At 41.5% G+C, this 25,586-nt stretch overlaps 1 protein-coding gene across 1 annotated transcript; it reads right to left on the bottom strand.

The window, feature by feature from the left end:
• Positions 1 to 1,316: 1,316 nt before the first annotated feature.
• LOC119740961 (leucine-rich repeat-containing protein 58-like) lies at positions 1,317 to 20,690 on the bottom strand. Its single transcript, XM_038216485.1, has 12 exons — positions 20,420 to 20,690; positions 18,074 to 18,237; positions 15,909 to 16,063; positions 14,539 to 14,672; positions 12,975 to 13,106; positions 11,034 to 11,199; positions 8,823 to 9,004; positions 7,121 to 7,175; positions 6,493 to 6,653; positions 4,434 to 4,555; positions 3,143 to 3,304; positions 1,317 to 1,597 (listed from the first exon to the last, which is right to left on the bottom strand). The coding sequence occupies exons 2-12, from the start codon at positions 18,159 to 18,161 to the stop codon at positions 1,428 to 1,430; spliced, it is 1,527 nt and encodes a 508-aa protein (XP_038072413.1). The 5' UTR covers positions 18,162 to 18,237; positions 20,420 to 20,690; the 3' UTR covers positions 1,317 to 1,427.
• Positions 20,691 to 25,586: the final 4,896 nt, after the last annotated feature.

Here is a 25,586-nt window from a genome sequence, read left to right as displayed (position 1 = left end):
TTTGCATGATTCATTGACCACTTGGCCTTTAAAAAACATTTCAGAGTTGTAATGGTAAAAAAAAATTGATAGGAACTCTCTGATCAGTCAAATGGGCAGGCGTTTCATATACCAAGAAGACTGCTAGTGAGTGAATGCAGTTACAATCAGAGATCATGGAGCAAATTGGGAACGTTCCAGTTGTTTTCTTTATCTCGTGTCAAAACAAATGGAAGGCTTTCCTTTTTTTTTTTTAGGTTGGTTCTGAATATCCAGTTTTCAAAATCCAAACTGAATAGTGAAATTCAAACCGAATATTAAAAAAATCTGGGTTTTAATCCCACCACTAATACTTCTCAATTTTAATTGCAAATTGCATTCAAACGTCCACATAATTTGCATACATTTACTAACATTAAAGCATTGCCTTGAATAGAATTTAAATACTTTGCAATCTCTGTTTATATATTCGATCAAAATGTTTGTTTTTTTATATCATATCAATTATTTAAGTATAACAAAAGCAACCTTGCATTTCAATTTGAGCATAATGGCAAAGCATGAACAAAATATATCTTAAGCATATGTTGTGAAAATTCAACGGCAAAAAAACAACTTGAAAAGACTTTGAAAACATTGCAAGATAACTCTACCTCAACTTATTAGTTGAGGACTTAATAATTGAAATGCGCTTTATTTCCATGTGTAAACAATTTCAGTACAATATCCTCCACAATCCACTGATAAGGGGTTTGAAGGATTCCACAGGATTAAGGCAGCCCAGCAGTAATCACTTTATGGGACTTGATCCCATTTGAAAGTAAAAAGAATATGGAGGATTTTGGAGGATTCAGGAAGAATCATAGCTTACATGCCTAACGTAAAGAGTTGCTGAAATTTTGTTCCCAAAACTTGTTATGATGTGTCCAATACGTTTGATTATTTTCCTAATAACCACTCTCAAACAGACGGCCTTCACAAGCAGAGTTTTCTTGAATTTAGATATTTCCTTTTAACTAAATTCTGAGTTTATGATTTGATGTTCAATAAAAGCAATTTTAATGTTAGCCATTGCAGGCCTAGCTTTACTGTGGCCAGAGTAATACTCATGTACACATTTTTTGCCTTCCTTATCGACTTGTGTTTAAATAGAAATTAAATTGAATTTGATTGAATTACATTGAATGGAGACGAACAGGATACGATAAAAAGCATTGTCTCAACAAACTCAGCAGCACGGCCAAGGCTGCAAATATGTCCCTTTGTGACTCTCAGTTTGGAAAACAAATGTTTTTATACGCTACAAAAAACTTACAGGATCTTACCTTTTTAAAAAATTTTACGAACACAACAAGATTCTGAGTGTAAGTATCTGGTAGAGTTGAAGAATTTCACAACAAAATCAACATATTGCACATGATTATTCAAAGCGTAGGCACAGTTGACCATCATGTGAGATCCACAGGTTGGCAGTGCATGTTGTTGAATGGACTACAGATCTGCTGGTACAGCGGCACACGGTGGAAGATACCAATGTTGGCAAAGACGACTTCAGACTGGTAGAACCGGAAGAACGGCCCCTCGCAGCTGGAACACTGCTTGCGACTCCTCAGCAGCGCTGTGGACGACAAGGAAACAAATAAGCCATTTGCAAACAACCTATACCCTTTGAGAGTTAAATTCCAATAAAATCTGGTACAGTGACTTGTTCACAATGCTTATTTTAACTTCGAGTTCTCCAGACCAAAGACACTGTTGCTATATCACATGATTCGGGGCAAGCTCTTGCATAGTTATGTAAGAGACGCTCAGCATCAATACACTGTTCACAATGGGTGAGAATGGCACAAAGGCATAAGACCATGCTGGAGCTCGGGTTGCTAGTGTAAGGCTTGCCCTGAATCATGTGATATAACAACAGTGACTTTGGTCTGGAGAATTCAAAGTTAAAATGTGCCAAGCATTCGAGCAAGTCAGGGCACCAGATATTACTCAAATTTAATTCGCAAATGGCTTATTACGATTACAGTCAGGTTTGTGGCTGCAATACACTTTTCTGGAGTTGTAATACGCTCCGTGCGCTAACAAGAGAGGCTGTTTGTTTTACCACTTTTGAGAGCCCAGTGCACGGGACACACCATGTGTGCGTACTGGTTCAAACGCGTATAGCGTAAAGCACGCCAACTTATTCTATTCTCAATGTGCACAAAGCCACATAGCGTCTTGGCATGAGGGTCTGGCGTCGTCGGTGACGTTTAAATGTCTCTCTGATGGTCTCCTGCATCTCTCCCTTTCTTGTCAATGAGGGGTAACTTGCGCACGGAGCCCGTAACCAAGCCAGTCACATGTCATCAAAAGTGATCCACAAGTTATTCAAATTTGTTAATCCACTTTTACGTGTGACCACCTGGACTTGTAAATTGACTTGCGATTGACTGAATTATAGCTCCACCCTTTCCCACCACAGATTGAGACTGCACCTTGAGCTTTTAATAACCCTGGGTCCCATACACCAACGTTATTTCTCCACTTGTTTCATTAACCCTAACCCTCTGCAATCCTCCAAAATCAGCCAGGCAGTTTTGGAGGATTTTGGAGCATTGAGGCTGATTTAAAAAGGTGTGAGGTGAGTTGATTTGGGGGATGCATTGTGTCAAGGTCTTAAGCTGTACCCAGCAACGTTTATGTTCAGCCATGCATAATGCACTGAAAACTCAATATTGGGCAAAACCCAGTATTGAATTAACATCACCCAGACGCAAATTCCATCTTATGAATAAATCTGGACTGTATCATGTTTAAAGATGCATACCCCATGCTTTTTGGAAGGGATTTTTTTGTCTCCTAACAAATTTTTAATTTGTATGTTTTGTTCTAATGAAAAAAAAATACTTTTTTCCCCCCGATTTTCGGTGTCAGCAAACACTCTGAAAAAGGGATTTCATTTTGTGCACAAATGAACCCGCCCTGCGTCATGTGCGTAGCCAATTATTCAAATTTTGTGAAGGAATACTAAACGTCGGTGGATTTTGTTGATCAATGTCTCATTCAAAAGTGAATAACTTTTATATTGCTTGGAAAATAGCAATTGAAAAATCAAAATCTATTTTTCCATGTGACACTAGAAAATAGCGCACGGGGAACGCATCTTCAATTAACCAACCTGCCAGCTCTGATGGTAAGTCCCCATCCATCCAGGCCACGTTGCACCGGGCGACTTGCCTGGCTGCGAGCTCTACTAACGGTGGAACATCGGTGTCTGGACTGATGGTCAGCTTAGCCCTAGCTGGCCCATCCCACTCATACAATAGTGGATTCTGATTGGCTGTTGGGTTCAAATCAGGTCAAAGAGTATTGATGATTACATGCAAGAAGTGCAAACAAATACTTGCCATGGAAAAAATATCTTGATGACCCTGCTTGACGAATTCCAAATATGAATTTTATTAGGACAAATTAAAAGTGATAGTGCTCATACTTTTTCCATTCGTCTTACAGTATCAAGGTAGCGTTCCTAAATATACGCGTAGTGGACTAGAGTCCCAAGTTGCTGCATATGTGGTTCCCTGTGTCACAAGGAAATTAAATGTGTAGTTCCGGACTTCAGGCATGCAACTGGGAAATCACAAAAAAAGAGGGAATTCAAATTTTTCCCAGACTTTGTACAGTGTTTTTCTATTTTCAATGGCACACATTGGAAGTAAAAAAAGAGGAAATCAGCTGATCCGAGGATAAGTTGCATGCCTGGGACTTAAGGCTCGGCACTTATACTCGGCACGAAAGCGAAAACGAATTTGTGATTTCAGGGCAAGTTTTTGCGCTGCGAATTCGCTGAAGTTTAACACATTTCAACTCTGAGGAACTTTGAAGCAACTGCTTTGTGACGTCAAATTTCATACAATTCATACAAAAACAGACAGATTGTTTCTGAAAAAAAAAGTCATTTTGTTGAAGTGGGTTGCCAAAAAATGTTTCAATTTCAATAACAAAGTGTTTTTTTTTTCACAAGGTAGAAAATGGAATCATTATTTATGCCCATCATGTCAAAACCCTTGGTATGACTGAGCCTGAAATCAGGCAATTGCAGGACGACTTACATCCCTGAGTAAGTCACTGCATTTCCAAGATTGGAAGGGAGACGCATATAAGATCCCATCCCCCATCCCCTGTGTTGATATACAGTGAACACTGTATAGTGCCCTCTATTGACAAACTTCACCGTCTAACATGGCTGAATGTTATACTATGGCATGAAAGTTAATAAATGTTAATCCAGTTCAATCCTTGCCGCCCTGTCATCAAATCACAACATCCCCCATCCCACTTACCCTGTCCCCCCCCCCCCCCCCCCACGGTTCTTAAAGGATATAAGGCTTGTACAGTTTTGCTTCACACTTTCAAAAACCAACTTATAGGGCCTACCAAGTTTGGGTGTTGAATAGTGTACCACTCACCACTGAATGTGTAGAGTTGTAGATATGACAGAGAGGCCGGGAAGTATCGGATGCAGTTGTTTCTGACGTGAAGCTCTTTCAGCTGGTGAAGCCGTCCCAACTGGTCTGGCAAGGTTTGCAGCCTGGGGCACAATCATAAATGTGATTACATGTCTTCACTATAACCATGGTAACCCTCACCAGATCCACTATAGGACGTTTTATGAAAGATTGTGCAGGATTGACTAAAAGGGCTCATGAAATGTTATTTTTTTTAATGCAATCCTTGAAAATACACCTTTTTTCAATTATCGTTTTGCCAATTTTCAAGGGTATTTTGGTGCCTTTTTGGTTTCTATGCCAATGCCAATGTCCATTTTAAGCAAAAACCTCAATGCTACAGCTATTTCAGCATCAAAAGTTGCCAGAATTTTGGATGTTTCGCTGTCGTAAAGTGTATTTTCTTTGGCGATTCATTGTGTCACTACATGGCAGTAAGCCAATGAGCAAACTCTTCTCACAAATGTTTTCAATGAACACATTTGTTGATTCACAACTAATAAAAAACCCTAAACTTAACTTTTCTTCCTAAAATGACATCACAGCAACAGCCCCCTCAGTTGTCCGGAAAAACATGGAAATTTTGTGAATGTTTAGAGAAGTGCACTTTTCAATAACATGTACCAAAAGGGATGTCAAATAGTTTTCATACATTTAAGAGTAGAAAGTTAAACAAAATGTGTTCCTAAGAAACATACATCTCTAAGGCTGAGCGCGGCCCCTATGCCTTTTGACAGAAGTGCAATAAATTATATCTGTGCCAATGCCTCTGGCAAAATTGTGAATTCTGGAAGATTCAACAAGGTTCCTTGCAAAAAAATGCATAGGGGGTTCAATTAGGGTAACAAAAAATGAAGGGAATGAGGATATAATTGGATGATGCACAAATGTCAGCTCGTACACAGTCTCTGCAACGTGTATGGACACCGTGTAATCGTAACTGTAGTATGATTGACATGGTCTTGCAAACTTCTTCCTTCGAATGCACACAATTTGCACACACAAAAATTGCTGATTCAAGGCACAGCAGTACAATAAATCTGAAGCAGGTTATTACAAATGAAGCTGTCAAACTTTTACCTCATCATACTTTGAAAATGCATCGTCATTTTTCTTGACACAAAGCAAGGTTTCCGTTGAAATCCCTCCCTTCCGAAGTGTTCATTAATACGTTTTGACTTGCACCCTCTTGAAGCATGATCGACAGTTTGTCACTCAGGAAAAAAATTCTCACCCCTATCACTCACTCAATATGTAACCGATTGGAAACTAAACTGAATTCATTCAATTGGGACCAGTATTTGACAAAGCTTTTTTTTTTCTTTTGCCGTGTAACCTCAATCCTCCAAATTCCTCCACTTTGGCAAAGAGGATTTTGAAGGATTCAGGACGGTTAGGGTTAAAGGGAATATACATCATTTGCTTTTGCTGTAATTTTCAGAAATGGATGGAATTGGGGGGTTGGAAATATATAGCAAATATAGTTACACTGACTTTTTTGAGGTTTTGGGTTCGAAAATGCTATAAAAACCAAGAAAAACAATCATTTTCCTGTAGTCTGGTCCCTGACTCCATATAAGAAGAAACAGAGCAGTTTACATACATTGGGGAATTGTAAGGTCAGGGAACCAGTCTAGCTAGCTTGTACCCGTTCATAGGTGTGTAATCGATTGCAAACAAGTGCGATGGTCAATTGGGGCCAGTATTTGAAAAAAAGCCAGTGTTTTCCAACGCTGGTCGGCCTTCCAGCGTTGGAAATTGATACAAAAATACCACTTTTCTTGAAAATGACAGTATACCAGGTGCCATGATTTTACAGGATGCTTTACACTGTCATTCACTAACAGTCCAGCAAGGTATTTCAAAATGATTTGGTAGTTTGATTTTTTGATGTTTGCAAATGTTGTATTTTCTCTTTAAAGTGGGAGTCTGTGAAGCTAGACTTCAGTGAACTGGTTGCACAAAGAAAGACATGACGGCCAAACTAAGGTTTCTGTTGATTGCTTTTTAGAAAACTTACTTGTTGTTGGACAGCCAGACTTTGATGAGAGATGTGCATCTAGACAGAGAGTCTGGTAGTTCCATCAGCTCACAGGACGACAGATCCAGCTCTGTCAGCATTATCAACTTGCCCAGATCAGCTGGCATCTTTGTCAGTCTGTTTTCACCCAGGTACAAAGCCTGCATATATTGTGGCAGAATGAGAACAACAGATGGTCATCAGAGCGTAATTAAATGTATTAAACTGAATTAATAAATACCTTGGAGAGTTGATAGTTTCTGATTGGTCGAGACTCAATCACGTGGGGGTGTATTAACGGTGATGATAAAGACCGGCTTCGAGAACAAGCAAATAAATGGCCCCTGAAACAGCACTGATCCAGCATCATCAACAAATCATTACAAAAACACCACGAATGACTAGAATATCAGTTATTGAAGAAGTTCCAGAAAAAAAAGTTATTGTTTGAAGGCTCGCAAGATTATCTGCATGAATAAAACATAATCCCTCACAATCATGACAATGCAAGATGTGTCAGTGTGTTTGGGAATATGATCGTTGTGTATATAATCCATTAAAAAATCCAAACAACAGAGCAAGTGTAAGCAAGGCAACTGGATTTCATACCAATGTCCAAGATTCTTACCGTCAAGTTCAAAAGGTTACATATTGAGTCCGGTAGTTCAGTCAGCTGATTGGAACTGCAAAATAACAAGAACGAGAGCCACAATTAAGAGGATGTCAATACCAACCAGCGTAAAGCGTAAGTCACATAGGCAAAGTTTCTTAGATGGATTCAAGTTTTTGCAATTACTTGCAAACTCCAAAACATTCAACAAATGCGAGTGCACAATAAGCTCTGGCTGTCTTGCATGAAAGTCTTGCATGAAATCTATCAAAATGATCCCTGCCAGAGCTTAAAAATGCGACGCCGATGGCACATATGGAACACCATACTTCAGATTTATAGTGATTTGTGATTTGTGATAAATACCACATGACTATAACATTGCTGCACATATTTTGCCTCCATTCACAAACTTTACATAAACATCTTTCCGAATCGTTACAAACAATTTTTGTTAAGTATTTATTTATTTTATTTTTTAAATAGAAATTTTGTAGTCATATTTTATGGGAAACTTAGTGGCCTTATTTTGGTCCATTTTCCAGGGACAGACCGACTGACCACCAAGTGACATATAGAAGCTCCTGCCAGAGCTAAAAAGCAAATCAGCAATCAGCAATGGGATTTCACCTGTGAGCTCTAAATACAATGCTGCAGTAAATACAGTTTCATAAGTATAAAAAAAATAATTGAAAGCACATTGGCAAATATGTGTATGTGTGAGTTGTTTGTTCAGAGCAAACAAACCGTTCATTTACTGATTGTTTGCTTCGGTTTTGGGCGTATTGATTGTGAATACAAATTTTGAGCTTTCCATGGAGAGTGTGCACAAACCATAGAGCTATATTAAATTACTAGAGCGGTAACTCGCCATTGCGAGGAGACGCTTTGAAGCCATCCTGGGTGCAGACATTTTGAATTCATGTGCGTGTTTGTAGAACATAATGAAATTTTGAAAGTGTACTCTTCATGCAACGCGCAAGTAGAAGATACGCAAACAACTTAAGCACGTCATTGACGGTTAAAAAAAACGTGACGGATAAAAGCATCTGCAGCGAATACGCGCAAGCGTTGCACTGTTTGCGTAGAGCAAAATGGCACGCTCATTTGCTGATCGTGCGTTTCGGTTTGGGCGTATTGGCTTCGATAACGCACCGGTATGGAATACAAATGCAGATATGCAAATAGCCATACAAAAGCCGTACAAAATTTCTAGGTCTCCATGGGTTTGTGCACAAACATGGATACGTCCAGCAGGCATTACTTTGTACACGAAGTTAGCGCTCTAGTAATTTAATATAGCTCTATGGCACAAACATAGATGCCCTCTGCATATTACATGTACCTTGCATATGGAAAGTAAGCTTAAATGATCTAGCATTGGATTTGTGGTCTGCGGGTAAAGCTGCAGGTTGTGGGTTCGAGTCCAGCTTGGGGTTACGGTGCATGTGCCCTTGGGCAAGGCACTTTGGCACTCAATGCCTGTCTCCACCCGGGAGTAAATGGGTACCTGTGAGGGCCGAGATGGTCATTGTAATTGATTTAGCTGCTTTGCGCAGAAATGGCAGCATCGAGCTGTATACTCCCCAGGGAGCTGAGATGGTATTGGAATGTTTCATGGGCCCAATGAGCAGGGGTAATAAAGATGTAGTGCATTGAGCCCTAGTCCTGGTGGATACGTGCGCTTTATAAAAACCCACTCTCTAAGACATAAACTCACTGTAGACAGAGCTCCTCCAGTCTGGCAAGGTTCCCTATCTCACTCGGCAGTGATTGGAGTAAGTTGTTGGTGGCATTGAATATGGACAGTGAGCTCAGATTGCCCAGACTACGAGGCAACTTGCGTAGGTGGTTGTTCTTACAGTCCAGCTCATGGAGCTTGTGAAACTGTCCAACAGCATCCTGCATTGGGACGTCAGGAAAATAATGCTAATGGTAAATGTCTGATCACAACGTTATAAAGAGTACATGTAGATCATTTGCAGCTATCCAAAAAGTAACTGACCAAATTATTGTTAAAAAGCTTACTTGGTTTAAAGACAGTAATAGTAATGGCACTTAACTCCCTGTGAAATTATTCCTTCTGGCATGCTGTCAATTTGAAGAAAACAATAAAAGAAGGTCATTTCTGAAGATGAGTCAAGTGACACATTTTTGGAAATTTTTATTAGTAGTTGGCTTGCAACCAGGCAAATTCGTAAATTGGTGCGCGCAAGCATTGACACGACGCACTCGTGCGCAGTAGCTATTATTCATTGGTTCAGTGTGTGTCATTGCATACCTGCAATCAGCCGACTGAGAACATGTTCCGGATGCTGATTTCGGGCGCAATTCAAAATATGATTCGGAAACTTTTGAATTGAAATCAAGATCCTAGAATATTGTTTTCTCAGAATATACAGCATTCACTGAGCTAAAACTTCTTCAGGTTTAGTTGTTAAGCACCCGTCTTTAGATTTTGCGCACTTTTGTTGTTTCAAACGAAACAAATGCATAAAATTAGGAATGATCTACTCTACCTTTAAAGGGTGGTGTTGAAAAAAAAGAATATTCTAGGAAGCACTGAGGAGGTCATGGGTTCGAGCACACCCGGGTAGCTTGTGACAAATTTTTTCGTAAATCCTCGGACAGCAATACTTACCTCAGTGAAGGGTAAAACCCACTACTGAATTCACATCTCCCCTCCGTCATATAACAATGAACCCTTTAGTACTTGTATTACATTGTAGTACTACACTGTATTTACTCCTTGAGAAATCCATGTTGGGGCGATTTGGGGTGGTATAAGGAGTCATAGGCAGGGAGCTTTTGGGCAGTACATGGTCTAATGTTTGAAAAAAAATGTAACGGAGACACTAGGAACCGGAAAATAATGTCTGAAACGCTTTTGTTCCAGACAAAATGTCTGAAACATGAACAATGACGATTGTATTTCAGACATTTGGCCACCGTTTTAGACAAAAACTGACTAGGAAAAACTGACTAGGTGTATTATAATTAATTTAAGGTTACACAAAGAAATTGACTGGAGCAGGGTTTGAACCTGTGACCTCCGGATTGCCGTTGCAGTACTCTATCAACTGAGTTATTCTCCCTATGTTGGCGGTTCCCCATTTTGTCAATGTCTTTGTTCAAGGGGGGCTAGTCAGAAGCCATAAACTAAAGAAAATTTACTGGGGTGGGGTTTGCACCTGTGACATCCGGATTGCCGTTCCGGTGCTCCACCAACTGAACTATCCAGCCCTATGCTGGCGGTTCCCCATTTAGTCAATGTCTTTGTTCAAGGGGCGCTAGTCAGAAGCCATAAACCCGTATGCCATGTAGCCAGGGATCACGCCCAAAGTCACGATGCGAGCAACATAAGCAATGCTGCAAACCCCGCAAATAGTAAACGGGGATCACTCAGAGAGGTTACGGCTTTTTATTACAAATTTTCAAAGAAACCACATGGGGAAACTGTATGTATTTAAATTATGTTAAGGTTGAATAAAGAAACTGGCTGGAGGGGGCTTGAACCTGCAAACTTCGGATAACCGCAACGGAACGGTAATCCGGAGGTCGCAGGTTCAAACCCCGCTCCAGTCAATTTCTTTGTTCAACCTTAAAATAACCTCAAAATATCTGAAACATGAGCCTATCCAGAACCTGACCAGGTTAAGTTTCAGACATTTCCAGGTGACTGACATGCCAGTTTATTGATAGGCTTAAGTTTAAGATATTTTGAGGCCAAATGAATGTCTTAAACATGATTTTAACAGGTTTACATTTCACACAGTTGTCTCAAACGTAACAAGGGATTATGACATTTCTGAAATATAGTAACCATTGTTCACATTTCAGACATTTTGGCCCGAACAAAAGCATTTCAGATATTTCTGATTCATGGTGCGATTGATTAATTGAATAACTGAATAGCCACAGGAGTACTGACCGGTAGTTCCTTGAGGCAGTTGTACTGTAGGAAGAGTTCCTCCAATCCTCTGAGAAGACCAATTTCCTCAGGTAGCTCCGTCAGTCGGTTGTTGATGAGATTGAGACAGACAAGCTGAGTGCCGACGTAACCGATGCGTGACGGACACTGCTTCAGATTCATGTAGCTGTTGGGAAAGAAAAACATTTCTTCAAAGGATGGGAATTCATTTTTCAACAGAGTGTGAAAGTTTCACATTTCATGTTCATCTTTCATGTAAAAGTTTTGATAGCAAACACTGACTAGTCTAGTCACAAACTCCTGTGTTTGTTTGTTTTGTAACGAATTGTACTGTGCATGATTTATAGCCTTAAATTTGAGGTCACTTTTTCATTGTTCTATGGTTCATCAATTTGCAATATTTTAAAAATGTTGAAAATTGTAAGGATTTTTTTCCACACAACCTATTTATTGTCCTTGATCGCATGGGCCTAGTCAGAAAACAAAATAATTCCCTCAAAAATAGGACATTTCGTGCAATTTGTAGCTCCTATATGATGTACAAGTCATTATTTCAATTAAACCTCACTAGTTTTTGAGGTCAACTTGCATGCCCTATTTGTTCACACACTGATTAAATTAATTAATGCTTAGGCCAAAAAAAAGAAAAAAGTTCTGCTTCCGATTACATGGCATTCCAAAATAGGGCAGGTAGTAGGGAATTGTTTTTTTGCCATTTTTTTTGTGTACGATCATTTGGAGGCGTCTGCGTGTAGTCAAAGGTAAAAGGTAGAATTGAATTGTTTTGGGTGTTTTTTCCTCACTTTTCCCATTAAAAAATTAGGGTAGGGGCTGTCAGAATAGGATAGGTAGGGAAACCAGAAGCAGAACTTTTTTTGGGACTAAGCACATACAACACACAAAGACTGTAGCCTGTTTTGGTAGGAGATGCACTGAGCAATGATCTTGACAAAGAAACCTCATCACAACATCAAAGACAATTGTGTACAATGTACATACGTGTATATATATGTTTGGCATGATAGAAAGTTGTCATTCACTGGAAATTATATAAATGTCTGTGTTCGGCTCAAGTAGCGAGGCGCATCTAATGCTCTGTGTTTTAAGCAGATTGATGGCAGGTTGACTTTAAGCTGTCTGGTTTCATCTTAACAAAGTTGAAATGGAAAAGTAAAATCTTAAAGTAGTTTATGACCCATATAATTCCAATCCATTGTCTAGTACGCACATTTAGATTGAGCAGTTGCTGTACAGACCACATCACCTGTGACGTCATACCGACACATTGTCCACAATAAACAGTTTCTGTCAACACTTTTTTACCACTCAAATTTCAAGAGATAAATATGCAGTGCAGAAAAGGATAGTTTGCCAAAAGTAAACATTGCATGACCCCAATATCTTATATTGTAAACAAATGTACACAAATAGTACACTTTCTAGTAAAAGAGGTCCACTTCTACTGAGTTAAGATGTAAAGTCTGTCAGGGCCAACATGGCCCATTAGGCTGGCTTCTATCTTCGGTATCAGTGACATGAAACAACCAAGAATACGCCTACTCCCCTTGAATGGGATGCTTGGCCATCGCAGGTTACTCCCCAGCTAATGCCAGTACCCACTTATACTCCTGGGTGGAGAGAGGCAAGTGGTGAAGTGGCTTGCCCAAGGACACAACATATGGCAGGTAGCTGGAGGTGAACCCCTGACCCTCTGATCATGAGTCACAAACCCCAAGTGCTAGGCCAAACTTCGGAGTGAACTGGGGGATCCCCCAGCTCAGTTTTACTAAAGAGGGCTCCCTTACTTGTAAAAAAAAAGACCCATCCTTCAGACTAGGCCAGTTTCGAGCCTGTCTGAGTACACCCAGTAAAGACTACACTGCACTGTACTGTGGCCCTCTCCTATTGACTAAGAGGGCGTTTCTACAGTGGGTTTGTTACCTGAGGTCCAATTCTTGTGGCTTATCATCAAGAGCGCCCTCAACGATTCCCAGTGCGGCTGAGCCTCCTGTCCCATGCGCTGTGCACACCGAGGCCTTGTTGGCCCGGCAGCATTCTCCACAACGAGAGTATCTGAAACAAAGGCAGAAAGATGTGGATCACAAGTGTCCATCGATCATTGCTGGACTCAACTTTTAACAATTAGCCCCTGAACTACATGTACATGTATCACAATGTATTTATTCTATGATGAATCCATACAAGCATACAGTGTTCATGGTGTTGGAGCGGTAAGGTGCGGTACAGGGAGTAACAGGCAGGGCGGTTTTGGGCGGTACAGGGAGTAACAGGCAGGGCTGTTTGGGGCGGTACAGGGAGTAACAGGCAGGGCGGTTTTGGGCGGTACAGGGAGTAACAGGCAGGGCTGTTTGGGGCGGTACAGGGAGTAACAGGCAGGGTTCTTTTGGGTGGTACAGGGAGTAATAGGCAGGGCGGTTTAGGGCGGTACAGGGAGTAACAGGCAAGGCAGTTTGGGGCTGTACAGGGAGTAACACGCAGGGCTGTTTGGGGTGGTATAGGGAGTAACAGGCACGGCTGTTTGGGGAGGTACAGGGAGTAACAGGCACGGCTGTTTGGGGCGGTACAGGGAGTAACAGGCAGGGCGGTTTTGGGCGGTACAGGGAGTAGCAGGCAGGGCTGTTTGGGGCGGTACAGGGAGTAACAGGCAGGGCGGTTTTTGGCGGTACAGGGAGTAACAGGCAGGGCGATTTGGGGTGGTACAGGGAGTAATTAACAGTCAGGGTGGTTTGGGGTGGTACAGGGAGTAACAGGCAGGGTGGTTTTGGGTGGTACAGGGAGTAACAGGCAGGGCGGTTTGGGGCTGTACAGGAAATAACAGGCGGGGTGGTCTGGGATGGTACAGGGTGTAACAGGTAGGGCGGTTTGGGGCGGTACTGGGAGAAACAGGCAGGGCGGTTTAGGGCAGTACAGGGACTTCTGATTAATTAGTCCACGAGTGATTCTTGCAAATGTCCGCCTTAAGCCCGGTTCATACTCGGTGCGAAAGCGAAAGTGAACGAGAAATTTGTGAAGTCGTGGCAAGTATTCGTGATGGGAATTCTTAAAAGTTGAACATACATGTATTTCAACTCGGTCGAATTTCACAGCTAATGGTTCATGACGTCAAATTCCCTTTGCATTCGCATTCGCATTCACATGAAGTATGAACCGGGCTTTAGTGTGAACAAGGAATAACCACAAGCAACAGTTTGGAAGCAAGCAACAACACTCTGGGAATAATACTGATGTGATCATATAGACCAAAATCAGCCTGACTGCTAAGTATTGGGAATAATCCATAACTTTATGCAACAAGCTACATCCAAATCTTGGATACTTCAGGGTTCGACCCTTACTTTTTTTTCACTAGCCAGGGGGCTACTGAATCAGACTCTTAACTAGTCCGGGGGCATTTTCACTACTAGTGTAGTCCACCCATCCCGTGTTCAAGTGAAGTTAGTCAAGTTATGATTAACCCTATATCCGCGCTCAAACTTGCTCATACCTGCAAGCTTTCTTGGACGGTACCCTGCCACAGCTCACACATAGGATACTCAGCTGGTATCGGGGCACCTCTCGACATGTTACAGTCACTTGTTGGCTGGATGGGTGACTCTCACTGTATGGCTTTCTGTGAACCTTTAGATCAAACGAAACCCATTCTTAAATTACAAAAATGCCTATAAAGATGTACATTCTAACTGCGTATACAGAGGAATCCCATTATGTTTGTTGACACCCAAACTGTCAGAGGTGCTCTATCTGGAATTATTACACCTCACCCACAGATTCTGTGTCTTGATTGGCCAAGAGCGAGTCACATGATACTTTCTATTTTTGCTATCTTTCTGTGCACGGCCAAAAGTACTATACCCGTAGCAACCAAAGTACTATACCATTAGCAACCAAAGTACTATTTCCACGGCGCGGCATTTGTGTGCAAACATGGCAAATGCATGCTGGTGTGCGCGTTGCACGCAGTGCGTTTTGTTCCAAAGAGAGCGCGCCACAGAGTTGGGTTCAAACACTTCGCGAAGGGGTAGTTTGTTAGAGAGAAATACATTTTCCACCAATTTTGTATTGAAGTTGAAGTTTATTTCAACTGTGTTCAGATTTAAATAATTAAAAATATTATAACCAAGCAGAATCTGTGGGTGAAGTGTTATAAAACAAATATTGAATGCTTTATCTCGTGGTGAAGTAAAACTAGCCTCCCTCGGTGATCCATGGAGCATTCTATTTTCCCTCGGGAAAATAGAATGTCCATGGATCACCTCGGAGGCTAGTTTTACTACACCACTCGAAGCATTCAATATTTGTATATTGAGGGACGTAACAATTTTGTTGTTGTTAGTACAGGGTGAGTCAAAAAAATGAAAACCCAAATGTCAGGACCAATTTTTGAATGAAGTTTTGCCTGTAGCACTTTCGAAATCTAGAATATGAAAGCCCAGTCATTAAGCTTTCTTTTCATTCAAATCACTGATGTACTTTTCAACTTACGGAATTTGAACACAAAAACCGTGTTAGGGTTCTGTCCATGGATCACCAAGAAAGTGAGTGTTCTTTCAACAAAACGAAAACAATTCTTAAACATGTAGGGATACATGTGAAATGTTTTCGTTTTGCTGACCTTTTTTGTAGTTGGGCACTCGTTTTCTGGATTCCATATTTTCATTGCAACCTCAACTGCTTTGCATGGTTACTTTGATAGGAAGACAGCAACAGAGGCAATTTTTGAGATTCAGTAAAATTTTGAGGGATCATTCTAAAGTCAATCCCCTTGGACACAATGTGAGGAAATGTATGTGTTTCCCATCTCCCAGTTCTAGGATTTGTGTCCCTAGTTATTAAAAAAAAAGCTTTGTTGTTCACCCTGTTTCTCATGTGTTGGGTCGTGGAGACCGTGGAGACATGGTTCACATAGGAGCCCAGGGATCGTCTTCGCTTTTTCTTGATTTGTGACGGCGGTTTGTGGAACACACTCCGCAGGTTAAACAGCAGACAACAGACCGTGACACCCACCAATCCTACAAATCAAACAAGAGGATAGGAATATACAAAAACAAACAAAAACAAGGTGAGGTGAATTGGTGCAAAAAATCACTGGTTCAAAGGTATTAGCTGATCTGACAACTTCTAGGGCCCAATTTCATAGTGCTACTTAACAGCTGATTTTGTGCTAACAGAGCCTCCGTCCATTTCATAGAGACTGTAAGCAGTAAGTGCAGCAAAAGCACGCTTAACCCCGGGTGAAACAGTTGCTTAAAGGGAAGATACAACATTTGCAAATATCAAAAAACAAAATGATCAAATTATCATGAAATACCTTACTGGATTGTAAGGGAATGACAGTCTAAAGCAAACTGTAAAATCGTGTCTCCTGGTGTGCTGACATTTTCGGGAAAATTTATATTTTTCCAACGTAGGTCGGCCGACCAGCGTGGAGAAAACTGGCTTTTTTCCAAAAACCAGTGTTCCCCAACATGTAGAACAAACCTGGCGCCCCGCCATGCTTTCTGCGGTGCCCGCCATGTTTAAGAAGTCCCCGCCAAGCTTTAAAATCCTGCCGCCAGGTTTAATTTTTTTGACTCTACAGTGTACATTTACAACTAAAATAATTGATTATTATCTATGATAACGAATTTGGCGGGAAACAGAGCTTTCACACAGTGGCTTTACTGGTTTATTTAACTTTGTGGGGATTCCTCCAACGTCAGGCATTTCCTTGGTTTCAACACCGGTGTCGGAGTCTCACAACACTAACTGGGGGAACCAAGTAAGCCAAAGATTCTAGCTGAACCGAGTGGGCACGGTACGAGCTTTCGCAGAGACGGCCGGACTCAAGCGGGAGCGGACCGCTACAGTGACGGGGAAGCAACAGCTGGACGGGGCCAGCGAGTGTACCGGATCACACTATAGTTCGAGCCATGGTGTGCATGGTCAACCGGGGCCAGTGGCGTAGCCAGGAATTTTTCAGTGGGGGGGGGGGGGGGGGGGGGGGGGGCGCTGGGGGGGGCTGGAACATATCATGGGGGGGCGTCATGTAGATCAATGATAATTTTTTTAGAAACTCAAAATCTCAGTGGGGGGGCGACTGGGGGGGGGGGGCGACAAGGTTTCATGGGGGGCTGTCCCCCACGCCCCCCCGTGGCTACGCCACTGTGTACTGTACATGTACGTCATGTAGGCCTACGTGTATCCAATCGCTATAAAAACTGGACTATTCAACCACTGGACTCCAAGACTACGAGGACCGCAGCCTGTGATGTGATGTCTGCCCAAACCTGATGTTTTCTTTCGCTCGTACCCCCGCCCTGCAAACAGGGCGGGGGGGGGGGGGGGGGGGGGGGGGGGGGGGGTACGAGCAAATGTTTTTCTCAGCTACCTCACGTGACAGGCACAACCTCGTATGTCACATGTCATCCACCTCATCCAGAAAACGACAAAACCACGGTCATCTTTGTGGCTTCCAAAACTGTAACCTGTCATTCCCAACAGCATATCAGCTGGCAAAAACACAAGAAAACTGAAGGTCACCAGTGCAAAAGAGGAAGACCGACAACTTCACGCCGTCACTGAACTAGACACAGATGTACATGGTGTTCAAGTACATGTACATGCAAGTGCATGTACATGTACATGTACATGTTCAGTTTTTATTAATCAAAATTAGGGGTGGGTGGGTGGGTCAAAATAATTGGAAAAAAAAGTCGAAATTTTAAAACATTGAAAATTCTGAATGGCCCCTAAAGTGTAAAAACCTGACCTTAAATTATGTTTTGTTTAAACCAAGATGTTTGGAGGATAAACTTGAAATGTTCAATGTAAAGAACTACATGTATGGAATTTGGCCCGTATTCAGATTTTGAAGCATTCTAGTCCTAGAATTCAGTGCATGTGAGGTGCATGTATTCTCAGAATTTCACAGGTCTGATCAATGTGCCAAAATTCAAGACCAGCTCTATCTGGGGAACATAATTTTATCAAGTCTTGGGCCAAGACTATGCCAAGGTGTCCTGCATCCTACAGATATTTACCCAGTATAAAAATGGCTATGCTCGAAGTCTGGACATCACCAGGTTTGGCAAACAGTTCCATTAAGTATTTGCCGACCGCTGATCCCATATTGACTCCCTCTACATGTAGCTATGGCTGGTCACACCTGTGCAGCATCATTAAGTAGTAGGCAAAAGGTTGTCATCTGGAAAAAAATAAATAAACTGAGCATGGAGTTACACAGACAAAGATGAGAGTTATGTATCGATAGCCATTCACATCTGCGATAGTTGTACATGTAGATGCAAGGTGTGGCTCTGTGCTGTACCTACTGCCACACAGCCAGCATTCTCACGGTTAGAGAAAGTGGTCAACCTTTTTCCGCGAAAACATTTTACATACGGTTGTATTATGTCTCAGCTTTTGCTCTCAGGGTTGATATAGTAATCTTACTTCAATTTTTTCGAGAAATTTAGGAATTTTTCTGGAATCTAGGGGCCTATGCACATGTACGAATGTATGAAGCAATGACTCCAAAGCTGTGACGTCGTGTTTATGCAAATCGATCTTGTCGCTCCGGCCACACAGGCTGCGCGAGTTATGATGAGACGGTTGTTTCTTGTAGGTAGTGGATATTTTGCCGGAGGTAACGCCGGCAAACTAACGTTTACTAAAGGTTTGCCGGCGGCAATCCATATCAACAGAGGGCGCTGTACTCTTTAAGATAGGGCTGAATTATGTATTAAATTCCCACCAAAGTTGTGTAGCACAGTCGGTGCAGTGGTTAAGCAATGGCTCTGGTGAATGGGATGTGAATGGGATTATAAAATGGTCTTATTCCCATCTTGTAAATACAAAAAATACAACGATAATATTGGCATGGAGCCAGACTAAAATTTGTCACCGGAAAATGTTTTGAGTACAAAAAAACAGTAACTGCGCATGTTCAGTGCATATCCGGCAAACTAACGTTTACTGAAGGTTTGCCGTCTCCGGCAAAATATCCACTGCCTTTCTTGTACAACTTGTCAATCGATTGTACAATGTAGCGCATAACCGGCCCATATACAGTCTGGGTGATTCCGCTGTACAAGAAACAGCTGTCGCATCGCAACATGCCCAGCTGTAGCAACAAGTTAAAATAATAACAGAACAATCATGACAATAGTCTCAGTCATTTCTTGTTGCCCAAAAAACACAGAAAAACAGAAAAATAGTGTAAGGTGATTTTTGAGCAAATAATTTTTTTTTTGACTCTAATTTGATCAAAACAAAACAGGGGCCCTACACTACTAGTAAACGATCGCCATGAAGTCTACCTCCAATGCCCATGACCTCATTCAGTCATTGTGTTGTGCCCATTCTTGAAAATCACGCATTCTCGAAAATGGGCATGCACATTCTCGAGAATGGGCGCGCATTCTAAGAATGAGCGCCCATTCTTAAGAACGAGCACGCGTTCTTAAGAATGAGCGCTCATTCTTAAGATTGGTTGGGAATATCACGTGCACAATTTATGAATTTTGCCCAATCTTAACAAACATTGCACGACATAATTATGTTAAATGAATTGTATAGCGGTTAAAAGGGAAACAATTCATATAAAGAGGAAAGAAAATGTGCTATGCTTCTGTACTCGTATAATTACGATAATTTGAATCAAATTAAACCTGTTATTATTGCTTTTTTCTGCCCACTATGGGAAGTTTTGTAATAACGGAGGACTGGGAACTAGTCTGGGAAGTGCTTTGTTTAGGCTAGACAAGTTACAAGTCCCTGCATGTATCATATGCGTGCCACAAAAAAAAAAACGATGTCCAGAAGCTGCCAAAATTGCTCTTTTGACTAGATAGAATTCAGCTCTGCGACGTTATGGTGGGATGTGAACAATAAATTGGTGGCAATTTAAATGGGAAATAGCATTAGCACTATGGGATGTCGCAGTATTCATTCTCATTCTTCACATTCTTCATTCTTACGTCCCCCCCCCCCCCCCGCTTTTATTATCCCAAACATAGGAATTCTTTGCACTAGTATTATTATGTCTCTTATATTTTCCCGGTCCCCCCCCCCCCATATTAATACGCCTTTACTTATCATATCCACTCTACTTTTCAGAGCCTTGCGTTGCAACAGTATAATTATTGAGAATCAGTGAACGAGGATTCAGCTAGACTTGCCAAGCGCAGCCGGTGCTCGGCATCGACAAGACCGTTATCTTGTCGCGCATTCTCGAGAATGTGCGCTCAATCTGGAAGAGTTATTTTTTGCCAAGATTGAGCAAGGATCCAGTTGCACATTCTCAAGAATGTGCATGCCCATTCTCGAGAATGCGTGATTTTCAAGAATGGGCACAACAATTGCATTGATTTATCAGTATGGCTTACCTGGATGAAACACTTGTCAGTTTCGACCGCTCCCGCGCTAGAATCTGTAGGACCATATAGCAAGGTACATTCCGAGTACCCAGTCAATAAATCCGAGTAAGCCTAACTGTTACTTGTTAGGTCTAAGTTCTCTAGTCTTAGACGTAAAAATATTGCAATGCAGTTTGTCATCGAGCTCAAAGAATGACATTGACATTCATGAATCTCCCGTCCGTACTATACGCGTAATATAGGCGCAGCGCCGCCAAGTGACATTTTTTTGGGGCCCAATCACCCTTTCATTCAGTTGCAACAAAGATAAATCGGACACTCCACTGAAAAATAGTGAAACAGGAAGTAAGTTGCTAGCTGGGCATGGAGAAGGGCGCCACCACGTTCCTGGTAGGTAAAAAGCAGCTTAATTGCTCCAGTTACTCAACGTGATAACCTCAGGTACCCAGAAATGTCTTTTGTAAATAAAATCATGCAGATTTGTAACATTTTAAAGCAATTTATTCTGTAATTAATAGCACCACTCAGGTGCTTCAGAGGCAAATTCCTAAATGTCTCTTTTCAAAATGGACAGTGGGCCTACATTTACAGTATCATGCTGTCAATTTCAGAAATTGCTGTCAATTTCAGAAATTGACAGCATCAAATTCAGAAATGGGGAGCCCCCCCCAAATCTTTTCATCATGTAGACATTGCTAGCTTATGGCTTATTCACTTCATACAGGGGGTATTTTTAAGGGGGTATTTATTTTTGTAATAGTGACTTTCATTTTTCTTTCTGAAGAGGTTGTGTATTTGCATTGTACAGCGCTTTGTGATATTCTTGTGACATGGATGGAAAACGTTTTCAAATAATTTATTAAATATCCTTTTTATTATACCTAAAAAAAAGTTAGGGGATCGTACATTCTATTTATTATTGGCAATGGGTTGTACTTGAACAGTGATTGTATTCATTATGATATAACTCATTTTGTGGGTTTTTAAATCGAATTTTCTTCGTATGTCTTATTTTGTTATTGACTGTCCGAAGTAGGAGATTAAAATCCCGCTCACATTTTTTTTGCACGATGCTATTTTCTCGGGTTGATTACGCCCATTTACCTACCAACAATAGGGGCGCACTTCTACGTTAAAGACGTCAAACCGTTTCATCGGTCCCGGCCCTGTACAAAAGGTACCTTGTGGCTTAATATCATCTTATGCGAATAGGAAGATCGTGTCCAGCCCCAGCCCCTACTCTTGTTTTATTTTACGTTGGCAAGCTGACCGGTGAAAAAAACTATGTCTAACCTTTCAGCACGGATGGGGGAGTGCCTTTTTGTGTTCACGTCTACCCGGTATCCCCCCCCATTAAAAATTACCTTGCTACGTGCTCTGTTTTCAACTGAAACGTTAAGAATCGATGATTTTACACGCGTCGGGTTCACCCATCTTTTGTCCGCCACACGGTTCACATTATTGTTGAAACGTCGTGGCGCAATAATTTATGTCCGTCGCAGCTCACTTTTTCAACGTCGCAGTTTACATTACGACGTAAGTATAATAATCCGGTCGGAAACCCTTCCGTTTTTTCAACATCGTTAGACATTTCTTTCGTTTTTAAAGTTACATTCTGCATCATCTGCTAGCTTATCGAGCTTGTTATGCCGGGGGAGGGGAATGAAGACTATATCGACGTCCGTCCGTCGTTCGAACCGTCTTAAAACCGTCTTGAAAAACAACCAAAATAATGTGGGCAAAAAAAGCACGGAAAAGATGCTTAAATGTTGCCCGTCGGTTGGCCTTGGTATGAAGTCACAGGACACATGGTACATCATATATAAGACACACCAATGCGAGTTTGAAACGGTTGACGGTCCTGGTGTATAGCCATTACTGGGACTTGTTTTGTAAGCCCTATAGCTCCAGAATACGTCACTATAGAGGAGCATGTTGTACAGTGCAGGGGGGGGGGCAGAACCGGGAGGAGGGGGGCCAGGGGGCGGCACTAATTGCCCCCCGTGACATTTAGCAAGTGCCCCTGTTGCGGACAGAAACTTGCCCCCTGGAGCATACAGGTGCCCCCTCGATCGCGAGATGAAAACAAAACTGGCCCAAAATTTCAGATAAGTTATTTTCAGTAAACCATTCCCAAAATGGTATAGAGAGTTCTGATATGAACGAGTTCTCCATAATAATAAAACCAAGCCACAAAACCCATACAATGCGCGCCCTAAAAATGGGCACATAATGCGTAGTTTGCATAATGGCCGGTTGTGAAGATGGTACCAGTCCCCCCTCCCCCGCCCCCCCCCCCCCCCCCCCCCCCGCCACTATTTGATTTTACGGAGGCCAAGTGTCCGGTGACAAAAAACGTGTCGACATTTCAGCACGGATGCGCTCCCCCTCCCCCCCCCCCCCCCCAAAAAAAAAAGACGAAATGCTGGATACGCTGTGTCATGGTCTATTTCAAAATAAAGGCTACCGGTTACTCTTGCTCAGTCGCTAGTGAACGGCAAATTACCATATATACGTGCACGATTCGCGGCACGTGATCAATGTACACGCACGAGGTTACCGGTCAATGACGAAAGCAGTAGGCATGGGTATTTTAATACGAAAGCATATTATTTACGACGGGTCTAAGGCCAAAACTAGAGTTTCTATGTATGTTGGCAAAAGAACATAGGGCTTTTTTCGCATTATGCTTCTTTATAAATAATATTTTTTTCATGGTACCAAGTTTGAAATCAATCCGATGAAAGGAAGTGTACAATTTTGGAAGCAGAATAAAATTGTAAATATTAAAAAAATCGTAAAAATCAACCGATGACGTCATCGTGACGTCATTTCGACGCCATGAAGTGTTGGAACGCCCTCTACCGACAGGTTAAAAAACGTCAAAAATGCATTTTCATTGGATGTCTGTGGCGAAGTTTGCGGTAATCGCTTCAAAATTAATGTACATGATGACCATAATGCAGACAACACATGTGCGTGAAAAAATTGATTACGTCATCAGACCGGAAGTTACAATAAAAAGACCAAACTTACAAACTGTACAAACATATTACAGGTGACGTCATCAAATGTCAGAGCGCCCTCCAGCGGCAGTTTAAAAAACGTCGAAAACGCATTATCACTTGATGTTAGTGGCGAAATATGCGGTAATAGCTTCAAACCTAACATACATGATGAACTTAATGCAGAAAAGACCTGTGCACGAAAACAAATGAATGATATCATCAGAACGGAAGTTATAAAGAAAAGATCTTTAAACCTTAAACAATTGCTAAAAAATCAACCGTGAGAGATATAATCAAGGTGTGGCTATATATAGCAGAGTAAATATAGCTCTGGAGGTTTCTGGCGATGACGTCACAATGACGTTATCAAGTTTCATATTACAAGCAAATAAATATTTCCATATTTAATCTTTGAAAATCAATATAAAATCAACTGCTACAGATTTGATTTTGTTTTTTATGGCAATCGATAAAATATTGCAGGGTCTTCAGTTTTGGTTTTAAGTGCACAATTACGTGACCCTTCCTTCCGGTCAAAACCGGAAGTGCCTTATTAATTGAAATTGGCAGAAGATGCGAACTTGCTTTTAACGATTCGCCGAGTGTCTGCCTAGGCAGTACTGTACACACATTTTACAGGTGACGTCATCAAATTTTAGAGCCCCCTCTGGCGGCATGTTGAAAAGTCAAACATGGATTTAAACATGCATATTTTGAGTTGATGTGTGTGGCAAAGTTTGCGGTAAATCCATGGCCCAACACCGTGTGGTTGTTCCTTCAACCTCTGGTTATTTCTGTATTTGATATTTCATCGTATGTTTTGCAATATGCATTTGATGTTTCACTTTACATTCGATGTTTCGTTAAGAGTCGCAGTCTGGTTACTAGACCGCGAAAGTCTGACTATTTTGTCTAAAGTCAGTATATGAGACGTCAGGGGGATCGCGTAAGTGATTAGAGCCAGACCTAAACGGTAAAAACCGGAATAGTGGGTAATCTCAATGCATGCGCAAAGCAGTCGTCATTGTATGGGCATACCGCCAGCTGCATGTGTTTGTACTTTGTACATGGTATGTACATGTACATGTACATGTATGTGGCAGGGCCAAATTTATCTTGTATATTTTTCATGTATGTAATGTATAGTGTATTGAATAGGAGTAGTTCCCCTTAGAAAAGAAGACCATTTCAGTTTCACTTAAGATTCCCCCCCTTTCTTGGTAGTGTGTCCCCCTGGTTGTTTACTTTAGCCCACATGTTCCCCCTATAAAAGCTGCCACATGGTCAAGCCACGGATCAACCAGCAGACCAACAGAGACAACTTCATAGTATGTATACCGGTATTTTATGTTCCTCCTAACTGGAGAGCCTGTCCTGTTTGAGCTCGGTCTGCTCGAGTCATTTGACTTTATTCCTGCTTGAGTGTTCTTTGCAAGGTCCACTATTCACACTGTGTTGGTTTTAGACTTTAGGGTTTAAGTCTTAATTTCTTGGGTTTTTTTTGGTTTTTAAGTTTTATTCTTTGCTTTTAGTTTCTGGTTTTTGGTTTAAGGTTCTTGTGAATAAATTCTTTTTGGTCCTTTTTTTGGTTGAAATCTAGAATTGTGTCCCTTGTCCCTATTAATTCAGTCTCCTCACGCCTTTTCTCTTAAAAGATCCTGAGTTTAGTTTAGTTTTGTTAGTTAATCCCCATAGAGTCTTAGTTTGTGCGAGTTCCCCAAGTGTGTCATTTTTCACGGTTACATGTACATCATTGATCATCCATAATAACCACATGCCATATGACATCCAAAGCCAACCTTTATTTACACATAAGTGCTAGCGTGGCGCTCTAAAATCCAATCGGCTCAGTACCGGTGTCACGGTCTCACTTCTCCGGCGTGCTAGCTTCTCCGGATGGATTCGGCGAACAGTTGAGCACGTTACAGTGCACGTTACATGAGCACGATACATACTGATGTGTCCGCTGTGCTTACTTTTCCTCGGGCTGTATTACCATGGAGCTATCAAGCCTATTAATAACACAGTAAGGGACATCCAAGAATGTGTTATGTAACACTTCCCCCATGGTCTTGCAAGCATTCTGATTTGTGTTCCCAGCGTCATGCATGTGTGTGTGTTTATGGAGGAATAATTAAGAACGAACTCCTTGGTCCGTGTTCCTTGCT

This window comes from Patiria miniata, unplaced genomic scaffold (genome assembly GCF_015706575.1).
Source record: "Patiria miniata isolate m_02_andy unplaced genomic scaffold, ASM1570657v1 HiC_scaffold_5, whole genome shotgun sequence".
NCBI classification, from domain to species: Eukaryota; Metazoa; Echinodermata; class Asteroidea; order Valvatida; family Asterinidae; genus Patiria; species Patiria miniata.
The sequence above is the reverse complement of the archived record's forward strand: the minus strand, read 5'-3'. Positions and strand labels throughout refer to the sequence as shown.

Excerpts from the sequence above, each read along its gene's own strand:
- LOC119740961 (XM_038216485.1), bottom strand. The coding sequence starts at position 18,161 with ATGGGATCAGCGGTCGGCAAATACTTAATGGAACTGTTTGCCAAACCT. Across the intron at positions 14,673-15,908 it reads CCCAACACATGAGAAACAGG|GTTCACAGAAAGCCATACAG; the intron begins GTGAACAACAAA and ends TTTGATCTAAAG. Across the intron at positions 7,176-8,822 it reads CTGGAGGAGCTCTGTCTACA|TTCCAATCAGCTGACTGAAC; the intron begins GTGAGTTTATGT and ends GTTATTTTGCAG.